Source organism: Phaenicophaeus curvirostris, chromosome Z (assembly GCF_032191515.1).
Source record: "Phaenicophaeus curvirostris isolate KB17595 chromosome Z, BPBGC_Pcur_1.0, whole genome shotgun sequence".
Lineage (NCBI taxonomy): Eukaryota > Metazoa > Chordata > Aves > Cuculiformes > Cuculidae > Phaenicophaeus > Phaenicophaeus curvirostris.
The window spans coordinates 24041221-24057881 of record NC_091431.1 but is presented as its reverse complement, the minus strand read 5'-3'; the positions used below and the strand labels follow the sequence as shown (position 1 = coordinate 24057881).

The 16661-nt window shown below is 39.0% G+C and overlaps 1 protein-coding gene across 4 annotated transcripts in view; it reads left to right on the top strand.

Annotated features, from left to right (window-relative positions):
- The window catches only part of RNF38 (ring finger protein 38), a 110175-nt gene that overhangs the window by 69943 nt on the left and 23571 nt on the right, over positions 1-16661 (top strand). For 3 of the 4 annotated variants that reach the window (XM_069879983.1, XM_069879986.1, XM_069879985.1), the window contains 2 exons: positions 10253-10446; positions 15054-15267. In XM_069879983.1, the coding sequence (XP_069736084.1) occupies positions 10253-10446; positions 15054-15267 (408 nt within the window). Of the gene's footprint in view, positions 1-982; positions 1294-10252; positions 10447-15053; positions 15268-16661 lie in introns of those variants that run through there. The other variant, XM_069879984.1, reaches the window with a different exon arrangement.

Here is a 16661-nt window from a genome sequence, read left to right as displayed (position 1 = left end):
CTATTGCTATGTGGTTTGCTATTGTGTGCCTCAGATCTTTGCAGAAACACTTTGCATGGAGGATTCATTGTCAGTTATGGTTGCTGAAGAACAATACTGGCCATTGTGCTTACTGTCAGTAAATAATGAATTAATCCTGTTAACAGTGAGTGAATTATGGATGGCCCAAAAAAGATTACTGATGAGTGTTGTGCAGTTGTTAGATAACAAAAACAGTCTAATCGATATATACTATTATAGCTTTGAAACAGAAAAAAGATAAGATGGACTTCCATCCTCTTTATAACATGTTTGGTAGTGTTGCTCGTATTTTACAGAGTGTTTGCCTTTTACTAAATACTGTGTAAATTTTCAAAGTTTCACTATCAAAAGAGCTCTTTAATTCACAGAAATTAAGAAATCTGATATATATATGTGTATATATATACCTACTATGTCGAATTTTGTAGTGGCAACCTGACATTGTAGATTGGCTTCCATTCTGAGGGGCTGTTAACTAGGTTTTTTCTTGCCATAGATGAAATTTCAAAAGCAAGCTGGAGGTGAGGCAATATTTGTAGGCTTCCTTTCTGAATGATATACCTTGCTGAGGACTCTTCTATCTCAGGAACTGAAATAGAGAATATTTTCTCCCTAATCCCACAGAGTGGATACAAAGAGGGGCTTTCTTCTGTACTTTTTTTCCTGTGTGTTTTGCTTAGTGTTTCTTGATCTCTGTTTGTGGAATTTCATCCCAAATACTAGTTACATATTGATTTTCTTAATTCTTGATAGTCTTTTCTGAAGTGCGGAAGGAAAGTGTTCGAGTGGGGAAGCATATATGCTTACAGGGATACTGTGTGTCTCAAGGCTAGCTCTTGGAGCTCTGCCCCAAAGTACTATTTTAGTTGCTCTTTGCTTCTTTCACAGGAGATTGCTTTTAAAAGCCTAATATTTAGCATAGAATGAAAATCGGTTTCTGCTTTCCTTTGTGCTATTGCAGAATCACAGAATGGCTGAGTTTGGAAGGGACCTGTGGAGGTCATCTGGTTAACTCCCTGCCCAAGTGGGGCCACTTTAAGCCAGGTGCCCAGGATCGTGTCCAGATGGCTTTTGAATATCTCTGAGGATGGAGACTGCACAATTTCTCTTGGCTACCTGTGCCATTGCTCAGTCACCCTCAAAGAGGAAAGAAGTGTTTCCTCATGTTCAAATGGAGCCTCCTGTGTTTCAGTTTGTGCCTGTTGCCTCTTGCCCTTGTCTGGGCAACACTGAAAAGAATCTGACAGTGTCCTCTTTGCAACCTCCTTTTAAGTATTTGTACACATTGATGAGATACCCCTGAGCTTTCCCGTCTCCAGGTTAAATAGTCCCTGCTCTCAGTCTTACTTGATAGTAGGGATGCTTTAGTTGATCTATCTATCTTCAAGGCCATTTATTGGACTGATTACAGTATGCCGATGATTTTCTTGTGCCCAGAACCATGCAGAGTACTCCAGGTGAACTCTCTTAGGACTTTTAGGCCTACCCTAATAATTGGCTCATTTTAGCCTTCCTTTCAGGCGCCTTGTTTATTTGAGCCAGCTTTCAGAAGGACTTTTAGGAAGGACTGTACTACTTTGCTGAATTCAGATTACCTTAGCGTTTGTCTTGTGTATATGCTCAGCCAGCCATGTTTCCAAATTGTCTCTTGGTCACAACTCTGAAATCAAAATGTGACTAGAAAGAATTGGTTCTGACTATTAATGGTAGTGGTGTTTTTGAGTAAAATCTGAATGGGACTTAGAAGGTCTGATGCATTGTTTAAAGCAGTTGTCTTGAGTGTTCCTGTTCTAGGGTTTGAATTTGGTGCCTTGAGGATGCCAGGTGTGGACAGCAATATTAGAATTTTTATTTTCTCACCATGTACCCCCTTTACCTTCGCTTTACAACTTTGTTGTACCAGATCGTGCTCATTATCAACAGCCATCAAATTTTCCAGTTCTTACTAGAAAAGTCATGGTGTCTGTTCCAGGCATTGTTATTCATGAGAACAGGTGAAATGGTTATATGAATTGTGGTGGGTTGGAGCAGAATTCCGAATCCTGCTTCATGCTCTAGAAGAGGAGCAAGCAGTATTTTGTGCTCTAAAGAGGTTTTTCCCAGTAAAAGCTGTATGTTATCATGGTATGGTTCTGTGGACAAATCTTTATGCATAGACAAGTCCTTTGTCATCCAGCCCTTTGTCCAACTAGATAATCATTGTTTATTTTGTCTTGGAAAAAGCGCAGTAGATAGTATTGGAAATACCCCATCTTTCCATAAAATGGGTAACTTTTTTCCCAATGTGGCACACATTTATTGTGTGTATTTGCTTCTTTGTTAGCTACTTTCTAGATCTATTTAGAGCTAGAATTTTAAGAGTATACTCAGAGGAAATGTCCGGCTTTATGTATAAACCTCAAGAGCTTTTCATCTGTCAGTTTACCAGTTAATATGATTACACTTTTTTCCTCTTCTTTCTTTTTACTCATTGTAACAAGGAAAGTGGTGAGGCACCACACTTAGCAAGTGAATGCTTCGCTGTAAATAAAAGCGTAGCATTACCACAGTGGAAGCCCTGGGACACCAGTGCTGATCAAATGGGGATCTAATGCAGTGGAGCCCTGCTCGGGAGTGAAGGTCAAGAGAAAGCACTACAAGGGTGGAATATTACACTTGGTGCTGATTAGCGTATTGTATAACTGCAGTGTCTTGTTTTGCTTAATAGTGAACTTGCTGATTATAGTGCATGTGCTGTTGTCTGAATTCCAACATCTGTACCAGACTGACCTTGCAGGTGCCTAGGCAAAAATAGGTGTAGATAGGTAGGAAAACAAACTATTCCAGGTTATCACAATGATGTGCTTGGGACTTCACATACTTGGATGAGGGAGGCAGCCTGTCCTTGTTTCCCATAACAAAGTCTTCTTGTGCCCTATATCCATCCTTTTCAGTTTTGTTAAATAGTCTTGTTTAGAGCAAAGGGTGGCTGTTGCTTTTTTTTCACTCTCTCCGTAGTTTTTACTGTTTTCAGAAGTAGTCGTCTTGCTTTTCCTGGACTGTAGGATCTGGCAGTATCCTTACAATTTTTCTGTGTACTGTTAGTGGAAGAGTTGTATGTTTTGTGTAAGGGTATATGGAATGTAGGACTATCAGCTTGTATGGTGTGTCTAATCAAGGACCTTTTCAGTGCTCAAAGCAGATAACAAGAAAAACAGGAATAAATAGGAATATTCTGAGACAAAAACCTGACCAAAAAAAGTAAGGGAGGTAGTAACAAGGACTAAACCTAGTCAGTGATGAGTTGATGAGGGTATGTGGAATGTGGGACTGTTTTTTTGTGAGGTTATTTGATTCAAGAGTTTGTCAAATAGGATTATAAGGGAAAGGGGAAAACTGTAAACAAAAAACAGAGGCACAAACCTGACAGACAAACTTGATGGAGTCAGAGACAAGAAGCAAACCTGGTCAGTCACACTAACTGGAAACTGCAGATGGAGTCTTTGTGACTGGTAAGAATGCAAGCCTGAGCGTCTAGGTTGTTGGAGGGATTATGGGGGACTATGTTAGCTTGAGGAAGTAATGTCAAGGGCAGTAGAGTTGGAGAGAGACAAAATGGGATCAGACAGAAAAAGGGCCAGTCATGTAAAATGTGGCCAGTCTTCACATTTGTCTGGCCAAGCCCTGTGCCTCATCACTGCAGTCTGTCCTATTTTATTAGTTCTTTTCTTAAAAGTCTCTTGGTGTAATCTCACTCTATCCCGTTTGTGCAAGTGCTGCGGGGACTAAGTGAGACCATCTTGACTGGAGTGTAGGCCAGCAAGTGGAGTCTTGCTGGATGCTCTACCAGGTCTGCGGTGCCAGCAGTGGGAATGAGTAGGGGTCTTGATGTCAGGAGCTGAAGGGATTGTGTACTCCTCTGGTTTATCTTGTTGGTTTCCTACAGTCATAATATCCATAGTGTCAGCCACTGTGAAGACTAGTGTGAGTGGTCTTGGTGCTAGCTACTCGAGTCAGGCCAGGGGTGTGGGCACCCTTGGCCCATATCAATTACTGGAGCAAGTACGGTGTAAGTGCCAGCTACTGGGACGGAAGAGTGTCTCGCTTGCTAGCCCCTGGAGCAGGACTGGTGTGTTCCCAAAGCTGCCTATTATGGGGACCAGGGTGGGTGAGGTTCTATGTCAGTGGCCAGAACAGGACTACAGGTCATAGCCTGTGTGCCTGGTGTCAGCTGCTATAGAGGAATGAGTGTTAGTATCTTCTCCAAACTCGCTGTGCATGGTGAGGGTGAGGAGGTATTTGTAAATGCTAGCCATCTTCAAGCTGGACCACTTGGTGAGTAGAGGAGCCTTGGGACCAGATTGGCGTGTCAGGCAGGCCAAGGGCCCATGCTAGTATTTTGAGGAACCTGCGTATGTGGTGTATTTGTGGGACAAGTGTGTGAGAGCTGTGTGTCCGCAGTGAGCATGCGGCTGGAACAACTGATGACTTGAGGATGTGTGGGGCAGGAAGAGAGGCCTGGGCCGGGTTGGCAAAGGGGCTGTGATGGTACTTCAAAAATACACCAATGTACTTGGGAACCTGGAGAACATCATGTGCGTGCCACCTATACCTGACGGCCCATGAGAAGGCTTGGGTCTCTGTTCTTGTGTTTGAGTCTCATATGTTAGGTGCTGTTGAAAGCAGTGCCTTGTCTGCGGTAGCACATGAGGTCATGTGCTATGAAGTCATGTGCCATGTCAGTGCTCTCTGTGTTCTATGTCTCTGGGATGCATACTTAGTTTTACTACTGTTTGAACCTGCAAACAGGAAAGCAGCAGCTGTGACCCTCGGATGAAGACACCAGCACCATCCTGCTCCCTGAGCATGCTGGACTGGGAGGAGGAATTACTGGGCCCAGAGAAGGTGCCCGCTCCTCACGTAACTTCCCTTTAATTTTCTTTTCCTTACTGTTTAAAGAGGAGATTTGCTTCTTTTCCTGCTTTGTCACCTGATGTTTGTATTCAGAGCCTCCAACATGCAGGGCATCAAGAGTTCTGTCACCATAATGAAAAGACATGAGATGTGTTAGCATAGTGATAACTGGTCCATGCACTGGAACAGCAAGTAGTGTAAATAATTAGTCTTATTACTAGTTTTTAACCATAAGTACTTTTCTCCAACACATTTCCTTAGTTAGACTAAAGATTGACAAAGATCAAACCGTACTTCTTACACAGTTAATACATATGTGGATCAAACACAGGAAGGCAACAATGGTTTTTGGAGTAGACAGAGGAAACAATGTTTTTTGAAGGTACATTTCAGAGGACTGATAATTTTGGTATTAATCAAGCTGATGGCTTAGCCCTGAAAATAGTGTATTAGAGAGTGTTTCCTTGAAAATGTTTTAAGCAAAATTTGTTTGGAGATCTAGTTAGCTGGCTTTTGTATACAGTTGATAGGCTACAGGCAAGGACTCTTGAGAATAGACCTAAGGCTAATTTCTGTCTAAAGGAATCTACTTTGTCTTTGGTGCGTGGAAGCAAGTAGAGAAAGGTGATATAATATGTGGTGTAGTTTTTGTAGCCTATGTTGTCCTTCATTTGCTATCAGATTAAACTTAAGGGGTTTTTTTATGCGTTTAAGTTGGATGAGATGTGATTGTAGGTACATAAGAAGAGTCTTCTAACAAGTACCTCAGTCACACACAGAAGCCAACAGATAGAACACTATTTCCTTGTTCATAATAGTATTTATTAGTTACATTTTATCATTAGTATCAAAATTGAAAAGTAGAGAGTGTTTTAATACAGTTTTCTGCTTCTCTTATAAGCAGGAAAACTTTGTAGATTTCTAAGGCAAAGCTCTGCTTTCTTGGAAAATTACAGTTGTTTGACAGTGCCAATATATAAAACTAGTGTACTAGCACTGATTTTTTTCAAAGGTCTTTTTTTTCATGAGATGGTGTGTGTCTGTCTCAGATTATTTTTATACATGTGTTCTTTTGCATCTTCCAAATAAATGCTTTTGTTATTAAGCTTGCTTCTTCAAAAACTTTCCACTTTTATTATTCACTTCTGTGTGGCATTTTAGGTAAGATTTTGAGAAGAATGGAGAATTACATGTGGGGCATTTTGTTGTATTTACCTTTATCTGTTGATTTTATTTTTTTTTTTTTTTTTAGAAAGGTAAAAAAAAAAAGGTACCATGCACCTCAAAAGATGCTTAGAAATTGTAGACAAATACAAAAGGTCCTCATGATCTGTCAGCCAGGATTCGTGGAGAAACTTTAACAGGAAAACTAGTGTACAATAACTCTCTGTAAATACACTGCTGTCATCCTTGCAGCAGAAATAAATTATGTTTGGAAACAAGACTCCAGTGCTCTTTGCGGCTTAATTTGTGCTTCCACTTCTCTCATATGCAGAACAGAATAAAGATCAGAGCTCTGTCTCTAATATGCATCCTGGATTATAATTGCATGTACACTTTTGTCATTGATCAGTAAGCGTGTGTTTGTTAGAGTATGTAACTGTTGAGTTTTGTATACCTTTTCCTCAGTAGAAATTACACTCCCTGTCTTCCCCCTTTACCAGATACTAGCTCTTTGTCATAAAAGGTGTTGGAATATCATTATTTTTCTTAGACATTGGCCAATTTCCATTGGAGCTACTTGATGGACTCAAAGTTTTGTGAGGGACAGACTGGTGAAGAGATGGCATCTTTAATATTTCTTCATTGTTGAGAGTAATGATAGATTAGGGGAATGGTTAGATAGTGGAAGAAAACACATTAACCAGGACTTGTTTAGAAATCTGGTGGCCAAGAATCTCAACTACGCTTTACAGTATCCTTTGAAGTATAACAGGTTAGTTAAATACACCTCTGCACTAAACTGGCTTGTAAACTCTACCTTGTAATGCTGCAGTTAAGCTTCTGCCCTGCTGCTTTCTGAGCATGAGGTGGAAGAAGACAATAATGCTTATGAAACTTTCTGGGCTTTATCAACTCCATCCAGTCCAATAAGACTTTATTTGTCTTGTTTCTAGGGTTATGGGGCACAAATCTTCCAGAGTTTACTAGGCCTGAGCTAAATAATGTACTTTACGTGAGCTTAGTCCTGACATACGAATAAACCGCTGTGTTTAGACAAAACTGGTTTGTTCAACTCAAAAATTTACTACTGTTGTGGGTAAATCAGAGTATGGGATACATTGGAATATAAATCAGGTCACTGTTGTTGGAGTGTATAGATCTCTTGCAGGTAAGGTAGGCAAAATGCACAGCGTATTAGCCTTTTAGTAAATAGCAGAGTTATACTGGTAATATCTAGTTGTTCTACAGGCTTGTTGAAAGTGACTTGAAAACAAAAATTATATAGGTTATGTGTTTTTCATTAGCCCCGTATACTTTCCTCCATACAAGTACTGCCTTGCTACAATTATCACATTAGAATTGTTTCTGAATAAAAACTAAGATGAAACACCAAGTCTTCTTTTAGTTTAGGTTTGTGTTGGGGATTTTTTATGACATCTGTTTGCAAATAAATTTGGCTTGGCTTTGAGTTACTTCTTTTTCAGTACAGAGGAAGATGTAATTACATTTTAAATCTAGACTTATAGCTCTAAAAATGATTTTGTCTTTATTTTCTTTCTAATGGGAAAAATTTTGAGTGACAATACAGTTGCTTAGTGCTGAAGGCAGCTAGCGCTTATTATGGAGTTTGAAATAGCTGTGTGAGTTAGCAATTTAGAGTGGCGATGAAGGCTAACTACTTAGCAATTTGCGTCTCCACTGTCTTTTTTAAGTGATATGCTCCACTTACAAAAGGAAAAATAAGAAAAGAACTGTTTTCCAAAGTAGACCGCTTTCTGTGAGGCAGGGCATATTAGTGTTAATTCTTGGGAAAAGTGCTAGATTTAAATCTGGGAGATCCCCAGTCAAAGCCATGTATAAAATGTAGTGGAACAGCAGTAGGGTTTTTTGTTTCAGTGTTTTGTTTTCTGCCAGCTTCGCTAAACCAAGTGTTTCCTTTCTTCATTTGACTTCTCCGTTCATGCTCGCAGGACCCCAGCAGACCTTCTTTACCTGCATTTTTATTACCTGTGTGTCCTAATAGACTTCAGTCATCATGATGTAAAAAAATCTCCCACACTGAAAGGTTGAAGTTGGGCAACAAATCACTCTTCTTTCTGACTTGCTCTATCACAATACTAAAACTGATTAAATAAGCAATTCTGAATGGCAGAACAAATATAGCATGGCTTCTTTTTGAGTTGTCCTTTGATAAGGTTCTCTGAAACCTAACAAAATATATATTTTCACAGAAGCTTTGCTCTCAAGACACTTTTCAGGTAGCTGTTAAATTTTTTTAGTGTTGTGGTCCTGAGAGCAGGCAGTCTTCTGGAAGAGTCACTCTTTGCCTGGATGTAATACTTTAACAAACCTTTAGTTTTAATATCTATCTTCTGACCTATTTTTGTATGTAAAATTCAAGTGCAGTTCATTAAGTAGCTACAAGAATTAGAGTAAGAAGCAGATACATTTATCATCAGCTTGCTTCCCTAAGAAAACCATGTTCTGCATTGGACAGATGGATACTCCAATTTATTTAGGTTATGTTGGTGTTTTGGGGGTTTCTTTGAATACTGCAATTTGTGTTGAAATGTTTGAAAGCATGGGTCTGAAAAGGAGTGAAATTTAGTAAAAATGCACCAAGTCAAAAAAGAGGAAAAACGATTTTTTTTTTCCTCTTAAATGTCTTGACAAAACTTTTAGGTGTTAAAAAAGAGTGTGCTTTCACTGGAAAGAACACTGGAGGACAAGCTATATGTCAATGGTAACCTACCAAGAAGCAACCAATAGTGTTCTGAAAACTACAAGCCCCTGAAAAGCTGAGAACCAGAATAGTTCCATAGTCCAGGCAACAGGTAAATTTGAAGTAAGACCTCTAAGACATCTGGGTTACCAGGCTCTGAGAGGAGTGTTTTAGGAATACAAAGCTCTTGCTGACAATTTCCGTTTTCTCTGCATCAGCTATCTGCAATTAAATGCAAATTTGGCTTGATTTCTGTTAATTAAAATAATGCTGTTGTGGACTGAACTGGAATCGTTGGGCTGAGTGGACAAGCTGGTGAGCAGCAAAACATTACAATTTGGCTTTGACCAGGAGTGGTTTTGTCGTAGAAGTTTGTGTGATGTTCGTACTCGTGGATGGATCCAGTGTGGTAGTTTGTGTTGGTGAGCTCTGCAGAACTTTTTCTGTATTTTCAGAAAATTAAGCTTGTTAACAGCCTGCTGTGTTATAATTTTGACAGAATATTGGTTTGAAGGGGAGGGATGGTTATTGCATTCACTGCTGGATACAGGCATCTGTATGAACTTCTGCGAAGAGTGACAGTTCTATTTAATGATTCAGTAGTGTGAACAGACAGTGTGGAGAAGAGGTAGTTACTTGCGTTCAGAACCACCTAGGAGAACATTATGTGGACATTAATGGCCTTCATATCTCTAGCACTGAAGACAAGGCACTATGTAGTCACTGCAGAATTTTAGTAAAGAGCACAGGCTTAATCAGAGATCGGTGATCTGGGTTCTTTTCAAGTTATGTGTAAGTACTTTTCAGTTACCATTGTTATACTAATAAGTAGACCATAATTCTGCTGTTGAGTAGAAGAAGAATCATAGAATCAACTGGATCATCGAGTCCAACCATTCCTATCAATCACTGAACCATGTCCCTGAGCGCCTCAAATGAAGCACCTTAATAGGCTGCAGTTCAGAGCAAGTGTCTAATTAGCTATGTAAGTACAGGCCTGATAGAAAAGGGATGCAATGTAGAGTGTAAACTCTCTGTGACATCTGCTTACTAATAAAACCAGATTTGATTGTTGTGAAGATGCTTCTGCAGCCTGTAAATGCTAGGGCAGGAGGGATGTCAAATGAATTATGCTTTATTTTCTTCATATTTTTCTCCTTTCTGATGTAGCTTTGGTTTTGCATGGATGCTAGAGTTTTTGTTTTTTAAAGGAGCTAAAATATAACTTAGTATTAATTCTTCTAGTGGTTAGGGAGCCATCACAAATCTGTGTTAAAAAGATAATAAATAGGCAACTACTTGCAGGTATTTAAGTTCATGGTGGTTTAGTGCAGTCTTCAGTAAGTCCTTCCTAATGCTAGCTGCAAAGCAATACTGAAGTATGGATTGTAATTCACCACTCATGCGGAGATGGGGTTTGGGTTGTTTTTTTTTTTCTTTGCACGGGCATAGAGCGAAGACAGTCCCAGTCCCAAGCGACAACGCCTTTCCCATTCAGTGTTTGACTACACAGCCACATCACCAGCCCCTTCACCACCAATGCGACCATGGGAGATGACATCAAATAGGCAGCCTTCGTTGGCTCGACCTAACCATCACCACTTCTCAGGGGAACGATGCAACACACCTGCACGAAACAGGAGAAGGTAAGCAAGCTATGTAGATTGGGAAATAATTTCATCATTTTCCTGATAGCAGCTCAAGGGAAAGGTGTATTTCAGGCAGCATTGGCTACATCACACATGGTAAGCATGTTAACATTTCTGTTGAGCTGTAGGTTGGTTTAGTTGTAACTGAAGTTACTGAAAGTAGTTCACATTGGTGCCTCATCCTATAATTTGTAAATGGGCAACTTGGGGAAAGGAATGCTTGTTAACATTTTTAATTATAAGCTTGATTCTCTTTCAGTCTGCAATAGAGCAATAAGCATTTAGAAAAATGTGAGGAAAATCTTTCTCGTCAGGGTACTTTTAAAGATATTAAGATATTACTGATGTAATACCATAATTTTCACTGCAGGCACAATTGCTTTCATACATAATAACAATCTAAGTAAAGATTAGGGATACTGGCTAGGGAGAGTGAGGAGACTAGGTAGTGTCAAATGGATGCTGGGGTGTGTGATTCACATGTGATAGGAGTTAGAATTTCATGTTGGATTTAGCTTGTGGCTCATTAACCTCTCAAAGTGGAGATTTTGGAAGAAGTTCTGTTGGTCATGGAAGAGTAGAGATTTGGATGGCCATGTTGAATTGATGCTTGAATGAATGATAGTGTAGGATAAAGCCACAGACTTAGTATTCCAGTTAAATTAACTGTCCCAAACACAAGCTTTCATTGCCTTGCATTCTGTCTCAAAAATGCTTAGTCATCTAACACAAGTCAAAACACAGTCCCTTTCTTTGCTTCTGAGGTATATTGTGGCTTGGTTTGTATTAAAATTGAAGTGTCTTTGCTTTTTAATGATTATTTTCATGAACAGAAATATTTAAGAAATAAATAACTGGTTTTCTTCTGATTCCACAAACCAAATTTGTCAACTCTGCTGAGGCGTGAGTAATTTTGAGGCAATAGGCTCTAAGAGATACTAGTTCTGTATCTTTGCTTCAGGTTCATTACTCTGAAAGTTTTCGGTCAGTGGCTTTCAGAAACACAGTTCTCAAAACAGTTTGAGAAGGTTGAATTGTGAACTTGCAGTGGTTACTGTGAAGACAGGAAATTAGGCCTTTTGATCAAACTGATATAGGGATGCTCTACAGGGGTATTTGGTCCACAGTGTGGTTTTTTAACCCTAAAATAGTTTGAACTGAGTTGCCTAGAATATTCTGCATTCCGCTTGATGTCCACCCAACCTAACATGGATTTCTTTGCAATGTTCATTAACATTTTCTGCACGGTAAGTTGAGTGCCTAACAAGCTAAATGCCAGACAGTGGACTCTAGACAGTTTGGATATACTGTGGGATGAAGGAGGAGGATGGTATGTGTTGGAGACTAATGTGCAGAGGACAAGTATCTGAGATTCAAATGCAGTTAGGTATTACCAGGGTAGCGGTCTGTGTCTTGCAAGTAAACCATAGTGCAAATGGAGAGATCCTTCAGTGCAGAGCCATCATCAGTCTGAGAAGAGTTGTTAGGTTAGTATTGTGGACAGAAAGCATTACTCTTCCTTGAGTCATCTCATCTACTCTTGGGTAATAACACCTGCTTTTGCTCTAAATAAAAGCATTTGAATGTTTAAGTACTTCATGTCCCTGCACTTGAGTTGGGGCATTTTTTAGCTTGGGTGCACTGTTCCGATTGAGCTGGCTCTAGGTCAATTCCAGAGTAGTATTGCATCAAATCTCCTTTCCTAGAACTGGGTCATTAGGGAGGACAACATATACATGTCTCTTATTTTGCAGGAGTCTGAATCTTAGGGTGCTCTGGAGCTGTATTAGAACTAATAACTATTCCCATGTATCAAAACTTGATTTCTTAACATCGTTGTGGGTGCATCTGTTATTAATGGTCTAGATGAGGTTATGCCTGTGCTTTTGAAGCCAATTCCCTGTTTTCCCTGCTTTGTTTTCTCTCTTCCCATTGCAGAGTTAATGAAGTTTTCAGATGAAGATGAAAGGTCCACTCCACTTGAAAGTGGTCGTTCAGATCAAGGGAACAGAATAGGGCAAGTGCACACAAAGCCTCTGTAGTTTGTGTAGTGACTCTGACCCAACTCATCAGCATTAACTCTTCTGTTCTACCACTTCACTCTTGTTAGTCAGCACAGGCTGTGCTGGTTTTTTTAGTATCTGGATTTTTTCCATTACCTGATTAACTATTTAGTCCTTATCTGTGTCAGGGATTTTGCACTGTGCCTAGCACAACAACGCCCGAATTTGTTGCGGGAATTTTCAGATTCATTGTAAGCAATTGTTGCATTTAGGAAGGTAGCTTTCTGCTATGAATTTCCAGAAAAATGTTATTTTTGTCCAGCTACTTAGAGTACAGGTAAAACATGAATGTAAAAGCACGATGCATGCCTGTGTGAAACAGCAAAGGCCATTACAATTTGTGTTTACCAGTCATTGTGAAATGGCAATATCTGTGCTATTGCTGTGACTCACCTTTTGTCTGTGTTTCCTTTCCTCCTTGTCTTGAACATAATTCTGAACTAACAATATTTGAAAATGTTTGTTTGTTTTACTGCAAAGAAATCACCCTTTTTAGAAAATGCAAAGCTCTGCAAATACTAGCTCTGCTTAATGAATACCTTTTAATGTCTATTCCTACCTAAAGGTAGGGGTTTCTGCATTTGTGTCACTACTTCCATCCTGTCTCTTTGTTTTTACTGTGCACGTAGAACCAGAGGAGGCTTTTTGTGGATTTTTTTAAAGACTTCAAGCACAAGTTCATTACTGATGTTAAATGATACTTCGGTGCCATGTCTTGACAATTCTTCTGAAGCCATTTCCAATTATCCAGAAGCCCAGAGAGTTATGTATCTGGATGCTCTGAATTTTGCTGAATGAAAAGTGTAGTTTCTTTATAACTCTGCACATTAAAAAACCCAGTTTTGCTTTTTCCAGAAAATGATACTCCATTATTTTTAAATAAAAACACTGCAGAAGATTTTCCAGCTTTTGCTGGCTGTGCTTTACAATTCTAGGTTCATAAAGAAGTACAGACAGATGTTTTGACAAAGACTGGGTAGGAACAGTTTTATGAGAAGCTGCCTTGTTGAAGTGCTGATGGCAGTTTGAGAATTTCTCTACTACTAATTCCAAAACATTGGAACTCTATTCTGTAACTTTATTCCTGCAGTTTTTCTGAGCAAAAATCCTCACGTAGACATTTTATTTTAAAATATTTAGAGCATTTCTGTTTCATAGCAGGAAATAGCAACTAAGGTAACCTTAGTACTGCAAAAAATAAAACATCTTTTGCTGTAGTAGCTCAGTGGATAGAAATCATATATACTGGTTTTAACAAATGAAAATGTAACACGTGTGTATCATACTAGTAATAGGAGATGGAGAATGCAAGAAAGTCTCTGGGAACAGAGACTAGAACTAAGATAAATACATTAGTAAGACTGTAAATTTAGGTTCTAGGTGCTTAGAAGAAAACACAGCTTTTTGTGTTTGGACATGTGGTCCCTGTGAGGTAGGGCAGAAAAATGTGGCTTGAGACATTGTATCACACAGGGTAGTACCTGAATAGCATTTGCCATCAGGTTTCAGATCTGTTTAATTTTAATCAAATAGCAGTGGGAATAGTGAGAGTGAAGAATCTTAAGGTTTTTTCCATACACTGTTGGAGAGGACATGTTCCAACGGTCACAGACCCTTCTTGTCTCTTCTACAATTTGGTTCCTTCAGCCTGTTCCATGAGTAAGAAACCTTTTCATCCCATGCAGATTTTATGTGCTGTTGCCTCTGGGACCTTTCATGTATATGTGGTGGAGATTGGATGGTAGGTGATGAAAGTACTGGGAGTGGGTTTGTTCTTTCAGTTATTTCCCCTTCCAAATAAATAAGAAGTGACTTGATCAAAACTTCTAATAGGGAGGTTTTTACTTGTATGTGTGTGATTTTCTGTGTTTAACCTGAGGTGGTCTTATTTATAGAAGTCTTCTTGGTTCAAGATAGTAGCAGTACACAATTATGTAAGAATATATAATCAAAGCCTACACTTGTAGATCTCAAAAAAAAAAAAAATTGCTCAAAAAAAGTGGTTGTTTTGGTCTAAATCGATCTACACAACAATTATTCACTCTGAAAATGAAAGGTTACCACAGTCACAATTCTGAGATCTTGTAGAGGGAATTCTATGAGGTGTTCTTTTATGTAGTGAACACATGAGAACTGAAAAATTCATTTGCCTCTTCAGAGGAGTCTACTGCTTTGTCTGTCATCACTAAGTCATCAGTCTTTTTGTGGCCTGGCTGGTGCAAGGACACTGGGAAATCTGTGATCATGTAACTAAAGATTCCAAATGCCATTCTGTATAAGAGTTCTTCTCCTGGTTTCTTTTACAGCATTAAACTATGCTCTATTAAGCACTATTATGCTGCCAAAAAATGTCATCTCTTAGGCTTCTAGCAGTTTTGTTAGTAAGAAGTTTTATTCCAATCTAAAAACATTGAAACATGTTTCCAATCTAAAAACATGTTTCCAGTGTGAAATATTTGACACTTGATTCTGTTTTGGGTTTAGTTATTAAAAGTGATTTGTGTCACTTAAGTAATCTATATTTTTTTAATGCATTTCCAGTCCTCCAGTTCGACGTCAGAGAACAAGGAGAGATTGTTTGTCTAGACATAATTCCATCAGCCAGGATGAAAACTATCACCATCTTTCTTATGGACAGCAGCCAGCAATAGAAGAGCCCCGAGCCTTTCACCCGCCGAATGTATCTCCTCGTATGTTCCACCGAGCTGCTCACCCACCACAGCAGAATGCCATGATGGTTGACATTCATGATCAAGTAAGAGTTTTAGAGTACACCTTTAGGGGTTTTGAAGATGTGGAGTTTGGGTTTCTTTCTCTCAAATCTTCAAGATCTCTCTCCTCCTCAAATCTGGTTTCTTAAAGAAGTTTTTCTTTTGACTATTATTGGTGTATGAAACACTGTAGTAGGTGGGGGGGAGACCAAAACCACCAAATTGAAAGTCCAGACTTTTAGTAAAGAATGATACTTAACAATTTGTCAGCGCATGTATTGGCATAGTTCTGGAGGCCTCCGACTCTTACCTTTGAAATGCTATCGCTTTGCTTCTGAAATAAACTAACATGATAAAGATGTGATATGATGATTAAGAATGCATTCTATTTCATGTAAAATACCTCTTAGGAGTCTTTAAATTGTTAAAATATGTTATATAGGAGTTCAATTTACAGTGTGTATAATTGGTTGGATGTTTGACAGCAGAACTCATGATAGTATTGTTGCACAACCAAAGTAGCCATCCAAACCTAATCAGTTCCTCCTTCAATGACATGAAAAAAATGAGACGTGGTTGGTCCTGAAAGTAAATAATTTCTCTCCGTGACAGCAGTTGGCATAGAGTTCTGTAACTGAGGACCTGTAAAAGAAGTTGTCCTATTGAAATAACCGTTGTTTGTTAAATCAGCGGGCTGCAGTACAAGTGTGTTAGTTGCTACATAGTTGTGAACTGGGAAATAGAACCGGTTATCTAAATGTCCACTTCTTAAAATTCATGTACATAGTGTAACTAACACCTTTGTTTAAAAACTGGTTTGCATTCAGTGCAGGTGCATATCACTCCTGTGTTGTAGTCTCAGTAAGGAAGTATTTGTATTTGGTATGAAGTTCAAGAGTGGAAGGTATTTTAGCCATCTCACAACCTTACTTTCTGATGAACACTTGTACTGCTGTAGCATCTCAAGAATTCAAACTGTGCACTTCCTTTCTATTGCAAGATTCCATCATGACAAGCTTGGATAAACAGCTGTTCTATCTCACTGCCTCTGCCTTCCAAGCATCATCTCTGATCAGAAGTCAGTGTTATCAGACTTGCTGAAGTCTCCTGTGGTGATGTTTTATACTTCAAGGTCATAAGGATTTTGAGATTTCATTTTTTTATTACTCTGAGTAGTAAATGTTTCAGAATCGCATCCAGCATTGCACTGTATTCCCAACTTTTGTACATGAGCCAGAACCAGATGAAATTCAGTGTCTCTGCAGAGACTGGTTTCAGTCACTAATAATACACAGGTTAAGATTTTAAGTTCTATTCAGTGATCTGTTTTCTGTTTTGGCCTCTGTTTCTAATTGTACACCACCAGTTCAGTAGGTTAGCTGTCTTTACTCATTCTCACTTTCCTAATGATACTACTGTTGCTTGTTCCATTTTAAGC